The sequence below is a fragment of the Apostichopus japonicus genome, chromosome 16 (genome assembly GCF_037975245.1).
Source record: "Apostichopus japonicus isolate 1M-3 chromosome 16, ASM3797524v1, whole genome shotgun sequence".
NCBI classification, from domain to species: Eukaryota; Metazoa; Echinodermata; class Holothuroidea; order Aspidochirotida; family Stichopodidae; genus Apostichopus; species Apostichopus japonicus.
This window is the reverse complement of record NC_092576.1, coordinates 44,184,456-44,196,889: the sequence shown is the minus strand read 5'-3', so window position 1 is coordinate 44,196,889 and position 12,434 is coordinate 44,184,456. Positions and strand designations below refer to the sequence as shown.

The 12,434-nt window shown below is 38.4% G+C and overlaps 1 protein-coding gene across 1 annotated transcript in view; it reads left to right on the top strand.

Annotated features, from left to right (window-relative positions):
- LOC139982552 (uncharacterized) overlaps positions 1 to 12,434 on the top strand; it is a 217,401-nt gene that overhangs the window by 182,825 nt on the left and 22,142 nt on the right. Inside the window, exon 3 of the mRNA XM_071995445.1 lies at positions 8,267 to 8,322. Coding sequence (XP_071851546.1) covers positions 8,267 to 8,322 — 56 coding nt within the window. The remainder of the gene's footprint in view (positions 1 to 8,266; positions 8,323 to 12,434) is intronic.

The window sequence follows — 12,434 nt, the reverse complement described above, 5'->3', positions numbered from 1 at the left end:
CCTTATCCCATCCATCATTAGACTGAAATTTCAGTCGATTAGACTGAAATTTCAGTCTCTCATTTTAAGAGAGTATTTCACCAAACTCATAGCAATCATAATGAATAATCATATGTTACCACAAAGGTTCAATGTTTCACACTCTCCCTCTACCCCTACCACCAGCTCGGTAAGTTCATATCGGCCCTATCCAAGATCTGTGTGTGGTCGATATTTAATGGTTTTTGTCTGAAAATAGGAATATAAGAAAGATATTACAAAAGCGGAATGTTGAAAAAGAGGTAAAACGGTGTTTAAACTCCCCACATGTCACACCACGATCAATATACCTTTAGTCTATTAACTTGAAGGTCAGTTTACCAGTATAACTACTGAGTGTAGACTTCACTGCAAATATTTGCGATGAAACCATCCATTTACCGTGTCAGGGGCGACGGAGAGCCGTGAAAGAAGGGTGGGTGAGGGTATAGGGGGTGTTGATTGGGCAGATGCTCTGTCACTAGTATAATGACCCTGAAAAGGGTATTAATAATAAGTATAATAATAGTAATAACAATTATCATTATTATTATTTTGTGTTTACCTTTTTACTGAAATAACCCAAGAGGACCAGTTGTTGCGCCCAGTAAAAATGTTGCTTTGTCCTCGACCCTCCTACCCTTTCTCTCTTCCATTCTTCCTCTGTTTCAGTGCAACTTTTTGCAGGTTTTTCTGAGAAAAAAAAAACGTAGTTTGTAGCATCTTAAATTATTTTGAGATTAAGTAACAATATTTCACAGTTAAGTTTCATTAATTCTTTATTTCATATTTTACAATTGAACTCTCAAACAATCTCAGACAATTTAGTTTTCATTTAAAGTGAGACAGATTCACGAAGACGAACTATAAAATCAAGACATTTACCGAAAATAAAATACGATGTAAATTACGTGATCCGAGCTTACGGTTGTTACTAATAACCTATATAACTCCGTTTGTGGTGTACAATGTTGTATTTGTACATGCCTAAACAACTTTAAATTAATTGTAAAGTTAGACATATAAACGAATGAGCCATTTCTGATAATGTGGACGGCTATACATTTTGCAGTCACCATCAATGACCTACAAACAGCAGTTCAAACTATCATCATTATGATCTACATTACTATGTTCATTCTAATTTATTTTTCGTGGAATCTTTGAATCACATACTTGTGATTATAATTCATTCTGATCAGAATGACCAATCAGATGTGATTTACTTCCTTTGTATGTGTTGTTTAATTTGTTTATCTTCATTTATTTGGTAAACAATAAACCTGACTAGGAGGACATTCCTCTACGGCATCCTATCTAACACGATGTTTACTCTACTTCTCCATAGGTTTGTTACGTACGATCTGCCAGGCACTATTCCGGTTGAAATCATTCCATCATCCTTGAAAGCAAGAAACGTGAAAGGTATGGTCACAATGACGTCATAATAGTAACATTTCTTACATTAGTCACAGGTTTCTTACATTTATTTAAAGGTTTTACCAACTATGTGAACGTCTGTTGACTTGTAGATTGTTGTTGATTCACAAACAAGAGAGTAATGATTCAGCAACACATGACTACATTAGTGTATGACGGAGAAAACCAATACAGTCTTGTGATGGTACACAACGAACCGAATAATAGAAATATAACAACACTTAATATTGCTAAGCTTGGTTGATTTAAGAGATAAGTAATATTCCTTTCATTTCGAGTTTTTGAGATCACTGCCCTATAATATGTTTTTGCGAGTAGCCATCACATCAAGTGATGCTTTAAATCTCATTACCAAATGAAGTGGTATCATACACTTTGGGCAACTTAATTACACTGCGAGATGATTGTTTAAGGTTTTGTAGGGCTTTGAAGTAATGTTGTGCTTTGCCCTTACAATGAAAGTACATTGTTCCATCCCCCTCGGAGTTTTTCAATCCCCACCCGGCAAACACGCACATACAAACACACACACACCTCCGCACTATTCTAAACTATTCTATCAATCTGATTTGCAGAATAAATCCGCGAAGTCTAACTTAATTCTTGTCCAAGCAAACGAAAGCAAACGAAATCAACACAAGGCTTGACACAGTCCTAAGTTTAGTTACTTACACCACGGTATATGTTGATTATTCGTACTACTACCAGGGATCTTATGTAACTCAGGATTAGTGATATTTGACATTTTGGAGAAAGGTATAGACCTACCGTATTATATTAGTTCTGGCCCGTGATCCCTTTGTAAGCCGCAGTCTCCGAATATATTTTAAAATAGCAACATCTGTATCAGCGGATATCACTGGCCGTGTACAATGACGAGACAAAACAGATTAAACAAAAATAAATTAAATATTAAATAAAGCAAATGTACACATTGAAGATGCAATACCAATAGGTTGGTTATTAAAATAAAAAATGTAGGCTGCAAAGTGTTTAAAAAAAAATAAGCGAATGCAAGACAGAGAGCAAAAAATGTAAAAGAACCGTTGGGACTAAATGCACCGTACTCGAAATATCATAATGGGTAACAATAGCTGAATATAATAACATCAAAGACTTATAAAGGCAAAAATAAGACACACGCTTTGTGTTTAACAGGAACATGCGGTATTGAAATCCGGCATCATTATGTGGGAAGTGGGGGAAAGGGGGTAGGGTCTGTGGTCCTTCCCCAGACTTCAAATGGTACCTTCTGAGGCAGAGTTTAACATATATCTAAGTCTAAACGCAACATTGTGCTATGTTTTCTACTTGAAAATGCTGTGTTAGTTTGAAATGCGTAGTGGTGGTGGTGATGAGGAGGGGGGGGGGGGCACACCATAAATTCCTAGGTCGGCGCTTGAAAAGTATAAACGAACATTAACATTAAAGCATGATTTGCTTTGAAAAATACTAGACTATAAATAATAAGTCGGTAATGATATTAAGGAAAGCATTAAAAACAAATGTGAATTTAAAACAATAATTAATTCATTTTTACACTTCTATAGAGGAAATTAAACACGTATGTATACAAGTGATTAGTCACTTATTAACTGTTCCAGAACGGGCCCCTATTTCGTTTGTTTCATATAGTAATCACAGCAACCAAGCAGAAACTAAGTTAAATTATCAGTAGACATTTAATTTCCTTATGATATGAACATCTTTTGTAAATCGAAAAGTTAAGAGTCAAAGCCTAGTGAGACTAATATGATACTGAAAGTGATCGTTGCTTACACTAACGCTGTATTTGTAAACAGGAAATTGAATTGCACTATTATACATTGAGAAAGTAAACTCATAGTCATTCAAATGGGGGTGTGGGGTGTCACACCACGCCCCAGATAAATTCAAAACTCGGTCTCATATTGATGCCAATTCGGTCAACAAGCGTGGTCGAACACTTAAGAAAGTAAGAGTTAGAATACAATAACGAAGAAAAGATAAAAATCGGTCTGTCTGTTACTCCTTTAAATCTGTATTTCGCCAGATTTGGACCATGTTATCGCTAATAAAACGTAGCAGCTTCTATAGGCGTTGACCCCCCCTCCCCCCCCCCCCCATTGTTTTCCGGACTTTAGCCTCTCAACCCGCTTGGGCTCTGACGCACGTTCTGTACAATATTAAGGTTAAGCTTCTACCTGACATTTTTTTTACTTCTGCAGCTACCGGGGACTTCGCATCACACCATTTGATAACATTAAACTTTCAAAATAAAATATCTAATTTACATTTTGGCCTGTAAGTCTGCATGCAGAACAAAATGTTCATAAAATAGGCTTGATTTATTATCTGATGAGTATAAGTTTCATTTTCAAGCCATCAAAATACATACTGTTTATCGATTCGGTACAGTTTTACATCGGTATTACTTGATGAGGTAACGATGTATAATTAACTCCATTTGACGTGTGTTATCTGTTGAAGTTTTAACTTGAAAGGTTTCTTTGATTTTCGCTAAGATGCTAAAATATCATAACGAAAGATTAAATATTTTCGAGTAAGGCAGCTTACTGTGTTTCTTCAATGATCTTGCAAGTAGAGGGATTCAGAGTAGATACAATTTAAAGTAGTAATATTTATCTGTCAACGTATACAAGAAAGGTTTAGTAATAATTTTTAATTGAATGTTTCAACTCTATGTTCCACCTTCTTGTGTAGACGTCTACAAGAATTTTTTAGACGTTATAGAATTCATTGTAGTCGTTTAGGTGAGTTACAAACAAACGAATGCACTACTCAGCAGAAACTGATACAGGCGAGTGATCGAGCACAAGAGGTTAGGTTTAAATATTTCACGCCGCGATTCTTGCTTATGTGCTACTTTCTCGTTGGTTGTTATTGTCGTTTTTGTTCTTTTTTTTTTTTGGGGGGGGGGGGGGTTGGGGGTGATTTGACTAAGGAGCTGTCGTATAGGTTCGTCTTACTGTAATGTTATATACGTTGTGTATTGAGAATGATCTTACTCATTTAATAACAGTAATGCTCAAGAGAAAGGTTTCATCCTTCGCTTTGATCAAGTTAACTGCCATGGATGCACCTATGCCGCAAGCAATGGTAGTCTTTGATGAACAAGAAATTATCGTGGTTATTCAAACTAGATACGTGTTTTTCTTGAGTTTAGTGGAAATGAGCATTTTTCATATCGTTACCAGTATTGTTACTGAATCATAACCAAAAAAGTAGGGACGTGTAGTTAGTGATAGCAGGTGGGTAGATCTGGACAGGTTAAACGGCCGGTTATTAATAGAGTGCGCACTGCAACTATAATATCTTTGTAAGATATGCTGCAATACCCTCGGCTCGCATTCAAATTCCCGAATCTGAAAATGTTTACAAGCAGAAACAAAGGGATGTTACAATGGTCTGTTCTATTTCAATTCAACAAGTATTTTAATGGTTTACAATTGCTGCTGATATCTCTGTTCAGTTCGTGTTGTAGTTTTGTCACGGCCTTATTGATGATCTACAAGACAAACCACGATATGAAACATAATTTATATTGATATAATATCCTCATTCATATTTGTTCACATGTAAGGATTGTTTGTCTCCCTCAACATTTCTGTCGATAAGATACTGTAACATAGGTTTATTTAAACTTCTTAGAAGTTTGGACAGTGTTATCGTTCAATGTTATAATTGTGTATGTCAAGTCATGATAACACGAAGCTAGATTATACATACCTTCCTCCTCCATAAAGTACACGTAGAGATATTGATGTATATGAGGCGCCATGTGTCACAAAATTATATACCAAATATATTGATTATAACTCCTCATATATATTAGTTATGCCGCAATATATACAACTTACTCGCACACCTCATATATATATAGGTTATGCATAACCTATTTACATTATGAAAAACATATATATCACAGTAAGCCATATATTTTGCAACTATAATATAGGTCCGTACGGCTTTCCGTATAATTTTTGTCACACTCGGCGAGCTCACATATATAGGTTATAGACACGTGAGCAGCACGCGAATGGGCAGTGCCATGTTAGACACTTGTGATACGTGGGCGGGGCGTATGCAAATTCGGCAAAGCGCGGCAAAGTAGCTGGACGAATATGCCATTTACACACTGTACTATATAATACTATTACTAGCCTAAGTAGTAAAACCTAAGTTACACCTATAGGTCATCGCCATGTCTAATTTGAGTGAACACGATTTTTCGTCTCTGGTAGAAAGGTTGGCAGATCCCGTCGCAAGACAAGTTATGCAAGTGGTTGGGGAAAGGCAGGCCAACAGGTAATAAATGCATGTTTGAGGCATAGGCCTAGCTATATAAATTGCCATCCATCAATACAATACGACCAGCACTTTCAAGTTTCTCTCGAGGACACTGGAACCGGTAAGCGTCGTCATTGTCTTCGTGCTCTCTACCTGACGATATTTGTGCCCGTACATTTTCTAAAGCTAGGAGAAGCTGATGTAAACCACTAACATTGGATGTTTGATCACCTGGATCTCTGAATGGATCTGTCAAATGTATGCCTGAGCATAGGCGTACGAGGCGGGGGGGGGGGGGAGACTGCCCCCCCCCAAAAAAAAAAAATTTCCAGAGGACAAGAAATTCGGGCAAAAGTCCTGAAAAATTCGGGCAGCCTAAGAGGAGAAAAATAAAATATATATATATGTATATATAAATATGCAGTAGCTTGCCCGAATCTTGTTCAGATTTTTGCCCGACAATTCTGTGGAGAGCGTTTTATGTTATTTGTTTTGTGACATTAATATGAATATAGGCCTAATGATTTTCTTTATTTAGCATCATGTTGCCCGAATATTTCCGTGTAACACCACCGTAAGCGCAGCTCATCTGGGCTACCACGCTTTTTGCACTATCAAAAATTTATCTAACTATAGTCAACTGTATACTTGGACATCCCCGACATGAGTGTATTATAAGAAACGTATTCTTGTTATGTATGGTGGGGGGGGGGGAGGAGTGCCTACAAGCCTAGAAGTACAGGTTTATCGTATTCTTTGTTATTTTTTATACTTCTTGCAGTCTCGCCCGACACAGCGACATTATCCCGCCTACGTTTCGTTGAACAATGTATGTTTTTCTGGAGGTAGCTGAGTACTGTGTTAAAATAATAAATACGTTAACTGTATAGGAGCTTAAAAAATATACTGTCCTATTTTTCCCCTTCAAAGTGATGATACCATTTTTTCTTCTTCTAATTTACCAAATGTTTGGGGAAGTGTAAATTTCTTAAACGTGAGATTATAAAATAAAGAATGTTTAGATGCAACTTGCAAGGCCTCAGAAGGGCCATTTCCTGCAATCTGAGAGGCATTTTTGGCCAAAAAGTTTTTTGTACGCTACGCGCCAACCGATGGTGGCGCTCCGCTTAGATGGTGTCACGGGAACTTTCGGGCACAATTTCTGCCCCCCCCCCCAAAGTGAAATGGTCCCGTATGCCTATGTGCCTGAGCGAAGTCCTTGGGGCCGGGAAAGTACATCCAGCGAAAACCTGAACAAAATTGATGGCACCGTCAACCCGCCCTTGAAGGATAAAGGCTCTGTGGTCGTCTGAAGTATGATGTAACGAAAATGCTTCGCTAAATATGTTAGAAATGGATGAAAACGCGGTGACAAAACCAGGTACATCCATTTCTTTGAAAGTGCAGGCATGCACATATATGCACGCACCTAGTAGTATAGTATAGGTATAGTACGTCTTCACGCACCAACGTTGCCTAATTGTATACGTACGGCTTTCCGTATAATTTTGTCACACTCGGCGAGCTCATATTATATATAGGTTATAGACGAGCGAGCAGCACGCGAATGGGCGGTGCCATGTTAGACACTTTTGATACGTGGGCGGGGCGTATGCAAATACCAGCCTTGTATAGCATGAACAACAACAGTGTGCAAGTATACGGACCTATATTATATATATATATATATATATATATATATATATATATATATATATATATATATATATATATCGATTATAATAGCAAAATATATGACGTACTATGATATATATGTTATGCATAATGAAAATAGGTTATGTATAACCTATATATATGAGGTGCACGAGTAAGTTATATATATTGCGGTATAACTAATATATATATGAGGAGTTATAATCAATATATTTGGTATATCATTTTGTCACACATGGCGCCTCATAGATGTATGCAGTCTTAATACAATTGAAAACAAACATTCCTAAGGAAGTACCTGGAAGCATGACGTCATACACCTTATTTTACACAACAGACATACTCTCAGGACATCGGGAATGTGATCACGTGATTATGACGATGATTTGTCTAGTCTTGTACCTCTATACTTTAATTCAATAAAGTAATTCTAAATACTTTGTACTTTTGTATATTTTCAATATGTAAAGTAGTAACTTTCATGGTGTGTGATGACATCACTCATGTCGAGTGTTCTCTGATTAGTTCATCGTCTCATGGATTATTATTCTTGATCTGAGCATCGGATAGTCGACTATCATGATTAGGTTTCTTAACTGAACAGTAATCTTACTGAAATATAAGGATTGTACACTGATCAGCTATATTTCTGAAATGATAATGATAGTAAACTAATAAGATCAAACTTAAGGAATCAACTAGATCGATTACTCAGCTGATGTGAAGTTATCATCGAGGGCCGACATAAATCAGGTTAATTGATTGTTTATGATATCAATCTAGACTAATAAAGAATAAGTATGCACTGATATTTTATATTAGTCTCTTTGTTTTATTCATACAGTTTGGAATTTCAGCGAATCTATTCGTCGTCTGAATTTGCAGACCGGTCGATGGCAGGTAAGAGATAATTCACCGTTTATGGCAGCAATTGCTGATAAATCAATTCCTCCTCATATTTTTATTCACATTAATCGTTAATATCAATATAGCGATTACATTTGTCGGTTTAATGTACTTGATTGCTGTCAGCATTATAAGCGTTAATTAGTAAATGGAGTTTGTCATTATGGGGATTGATTGAGTGTGGGTGGGTGGGTGGGGGTTTAAGGGGGTTATAGTCCGTATGGAATATAACATGTTTAATACAACATGACTTCAAGATCCCTCCTCTTGATTCTACTGCAGAATTCCGATCCAATTTACTTCTTCCTGACCCTGGTTGTAGCCCCGTGTTTATATCATTACTCAAAAAACTAATTTATAATTCAAACAATTTTCTTCAAGCACATATGAATAACAATGAAAAAATATTCAGTCGGATTAAAGCAATAGGAGCAAAGTCAACCTAATCGTGCTTTTAGTTTCACTCGTCGATAACGTCCTAAGAAAACTGTTTTATTGTTGATGATGTATAAGTGTTTTTTCAAGTCCTTAAACTAATTTCTTGAAAGTTGCACTGCATGCAAAGATACAGCAATAAGATTAGGATACTCGATTATTGTAGTTTCAGTTCGTAGAGATACAACGTTATCTTTCGCAACATTAAAGAAAAAAAGCGGAATTCAAATCGTTGTGTCGAAAGAATAAGAACATTGATGGATGGGAGCTGTAAAAGAGACCAGAGGGGGTAGGGTGTTGAAAGCAGTTTTTTACCCGAATGTCAATCAGCAGTGCTATACTGACACACCCGTATCACTTCCATATCGGTGACACCGTTGATATTACAAGTATACTGTAAATATAGGCCTATATAGCTGAACGGTATACCTTTAGACTGCAGGTTTGTTACATATTGTACAATATGTTGATGTATATGCCGTGTTTGTTTATTTGTGCGGGTTTTCAAAGTACATCCAATGTGCTTCAAGTTTGGCTTCTGATAAAACAGTAGAATGTCATGAACAAGGTCATGTTTTTTAATTTAATTTCGGAGAATATGTTAGGCATATCGCACATACAACAGTTGTAAGAGTCGTATAACGGTCCTTTTAACCGATTCTGTACGTAGCTACTGAAGCTGTCCGGTATAGCTGGCCCTGTGTAGCTGCCCCCGTATATCTGCCCCGTCTAACTGTTCTGTCTGGCTGCCCTGTATTGTTGTCAATGTATAGCTGCCTCTGTATAGCTGCCCGTATGGCTGCCCCCGTAGAGCTGTTCCTACATAGCTGCCCCTATATATCTGTCCTTGTATATCTGCTCCTGTATAACTGCCACGTCTAGCTGCCCCATAGTGCTGCTCGCGGTTAGCTGCCCCTATATAGCTGCCCTGTAAAGCTTCCCCGTACATCATTAACCGTATAGCTGTCTCTGTTTAGCTACGCCTATATTGCTGCCCCCGTATAGCTGCTCCAGTATAGCTGCCCCGTATAGCTGCCCCGTATAACTGCCCCTGCAGCGCTACCCCGTATGTCTACCCCTATATTGCTGCCCCGCTATAGCTTCCCGTTATGGCAGCCATTGCTGATAAAACAAATCCGCCCTCTGTCTTTGCATTCACATTAATTATAAACAACAATATTGTGATAACATTTGTAGCTTAAATGTATACTTGATTGCTGTCAGCAATTTCAATTATAAATGTCCCGATATAACTACCCCGTATTGCTGACCCTGTACTGTTGCCGCTGTATAGCTGCAACGTCTAGCTGTCCCGTATAACTGCCCCATAAAGATGCCCCGTGTAGTTTCCCCCTCAAAGCTGTCCCTACAATTGTGCCCCTTATAGCTTCCCCATAGCTTCCCCCGTATATGTTCCCGGTAATAACTGCTACGTCTAGCTTCCCTGTATATCTTCCCCTGTATAGTTACCGCTATAAGTGCCTCGTAAAGCTGCCCCGTATAGATGCCCTTATAGCTGCCGCCTTATAGATGCCTCCGTATAGCTGCCCTTATATAGCTTCCTTATGTAGCTGCCCAGTATTGCTGACAATGTATTGCTGCCCCGTATAGCTGTCCCGTATAACTGCACCGTATATATGCCACTATAGCTGCCACCTAATAGCTGCGCCCGTATAGCTGCCCTTATATTGCTTCCCGTAAAGCTTCCCGATATAGCTGCCCCGTATTGCCGCCACTTTATAGTTGCCCCCGTAAAGCTTCCCCGTGTAGCTGCCCCATCTAGCTGCCGCCGTAAAGCTGCCCCTTTCAACTCCCATTATAGCCCCCCCCCCCCCCGTGTATCTTTACCCGTATGGCTTCAACCATATAGCTGCACCGTGAAGCTAGCCCTACATAGCTCCTCTAAGAGCTTCCCCGTGTATCTTTCGCCGTATATCTGCCACGGTATTACTGCCCTCGTAAAGCTGCCCTGCCGCCCCTTTATAGTTGCCCCCGTATAACTGCTACGTGTAGCAGTTATACGGGGGCAACTATGTCTAGCTGTACCCCGTAAAGTAACCCCTATAGTGTTGCCCCCGTCTAGCTTCCCCCGTATAACTGCCCAGTAAAGCTGCCCGTGTAGCTGCCCCCGTTTAGCTGCCCCGTATTGCTGCCCCTATATAGCTCCCCGTATTGCCTCCTTTGTATATTTGCCCCCGTATAACTACCACGTCTAGCTGCCCCGTGTAACTGTCCCGTAAAGCTGCCCCGTATAGTTCCCCCGCTTAGCAACTCCGTATAGCTGCCCCTATATAAATGCCCCTGTTTAGCTGCCTCGTATATCTTCCCTCGTATATCTTCCCCTGTATAACTGCCCCTATATAGCTGCACCGTATTGCCTCCCGTGTAAACTGCCCCCGTATAACTGCAACGTCTAGCTACCCCTGTATAACTGCGCCGCTAAAGCTGCCCCGTTTAGCTACCCCGTATAGCTGCCCCCTACTTAGCTGCACCCGTATAGCTGCCCCTATATATAGATGCCCCGTTTAGATTCCCCGTATATCTTCCCTCGTGGATTTGTTCATTTTCACGGGGCCTTACAGGCATCATTTCAATACCGCATGATAGTAGCTTTAAATAATTTGTCTTCATTTCAGTAATTACTGAACAAATTAACTGTTACAATTTCTTGTGTTGTTTGAGCGAGTTAGGTCAAAAGTACAGGATTGGGATGTGGGAAGTTTAGCGGCCTTTTACAGGGACATATTTTTGGGTGATTTTTACCCCAAACTTATTATAACTAAATAATAAATTAGGTTATGATTGACGACAAATAAAGGTGAGAATTTAATCACTGGGTTAACGTATTCATGAAACTGAAAATAAAAATGCCTATAACGTAATAGGTCGTAAAATTTGACCAAGCCATGTAATATTTGCAGAATTATTGGATACCCTGCAACAAGCTAAGATATCTAGATTCGTTGCTACAATCACGTGACTGTTCCTGAGTAGTGTATTATTTGTCGTTTAGCCAGATTTAGACAATCTGTGTCCCACCAATTTAATGTCACTGATATTTGTTTGCTGAAAAAAAGTTACTTTAATCATCCCTGGTGGGATTTTGGTGGACTGACGTAACATTATGTTTTTTTTTCTATTTCCGTTAACGGTCAAGTTTGCTACCAGCAGATTGTAGTAAAAACAGCACAAAGTACAGATGTTTTGAAAGTCCATTTTTGTAACTCTTTTTTTAAGTTCAATCTTACTCAATTATTAACTCTGTTCTCTCTAATAGTTTCAAGAGATTTGAATGATAACTATAGTTTAAGTTAGTATTTATCCAGATTAGTGTAAACATGACTTACGTACAACTTAATTAAATTTTCCTAATAATTTAACACTGTTCTCTCTAGTAGATTCAAGGGATTTAAGGGATCTCTACTGTTTAAACGTTTATTTATCGAAGTATATATTTTTGCGACGGTTTCAAGTACACTACTGTAAATACGACATTAAATAACTGGAGTTTAAATGTCAGAAATGAGGATGAACTGGTGACTGATGCAAAGCATGGCGATTCAACAGTGTTGCACTTTTATGGTTGTAAAATCCTAATAGACACTGGTTTACATTGCCTATCATTTTATGTGGAGTGCATGATAAACGTAATTGATTGTAAACATCAGACT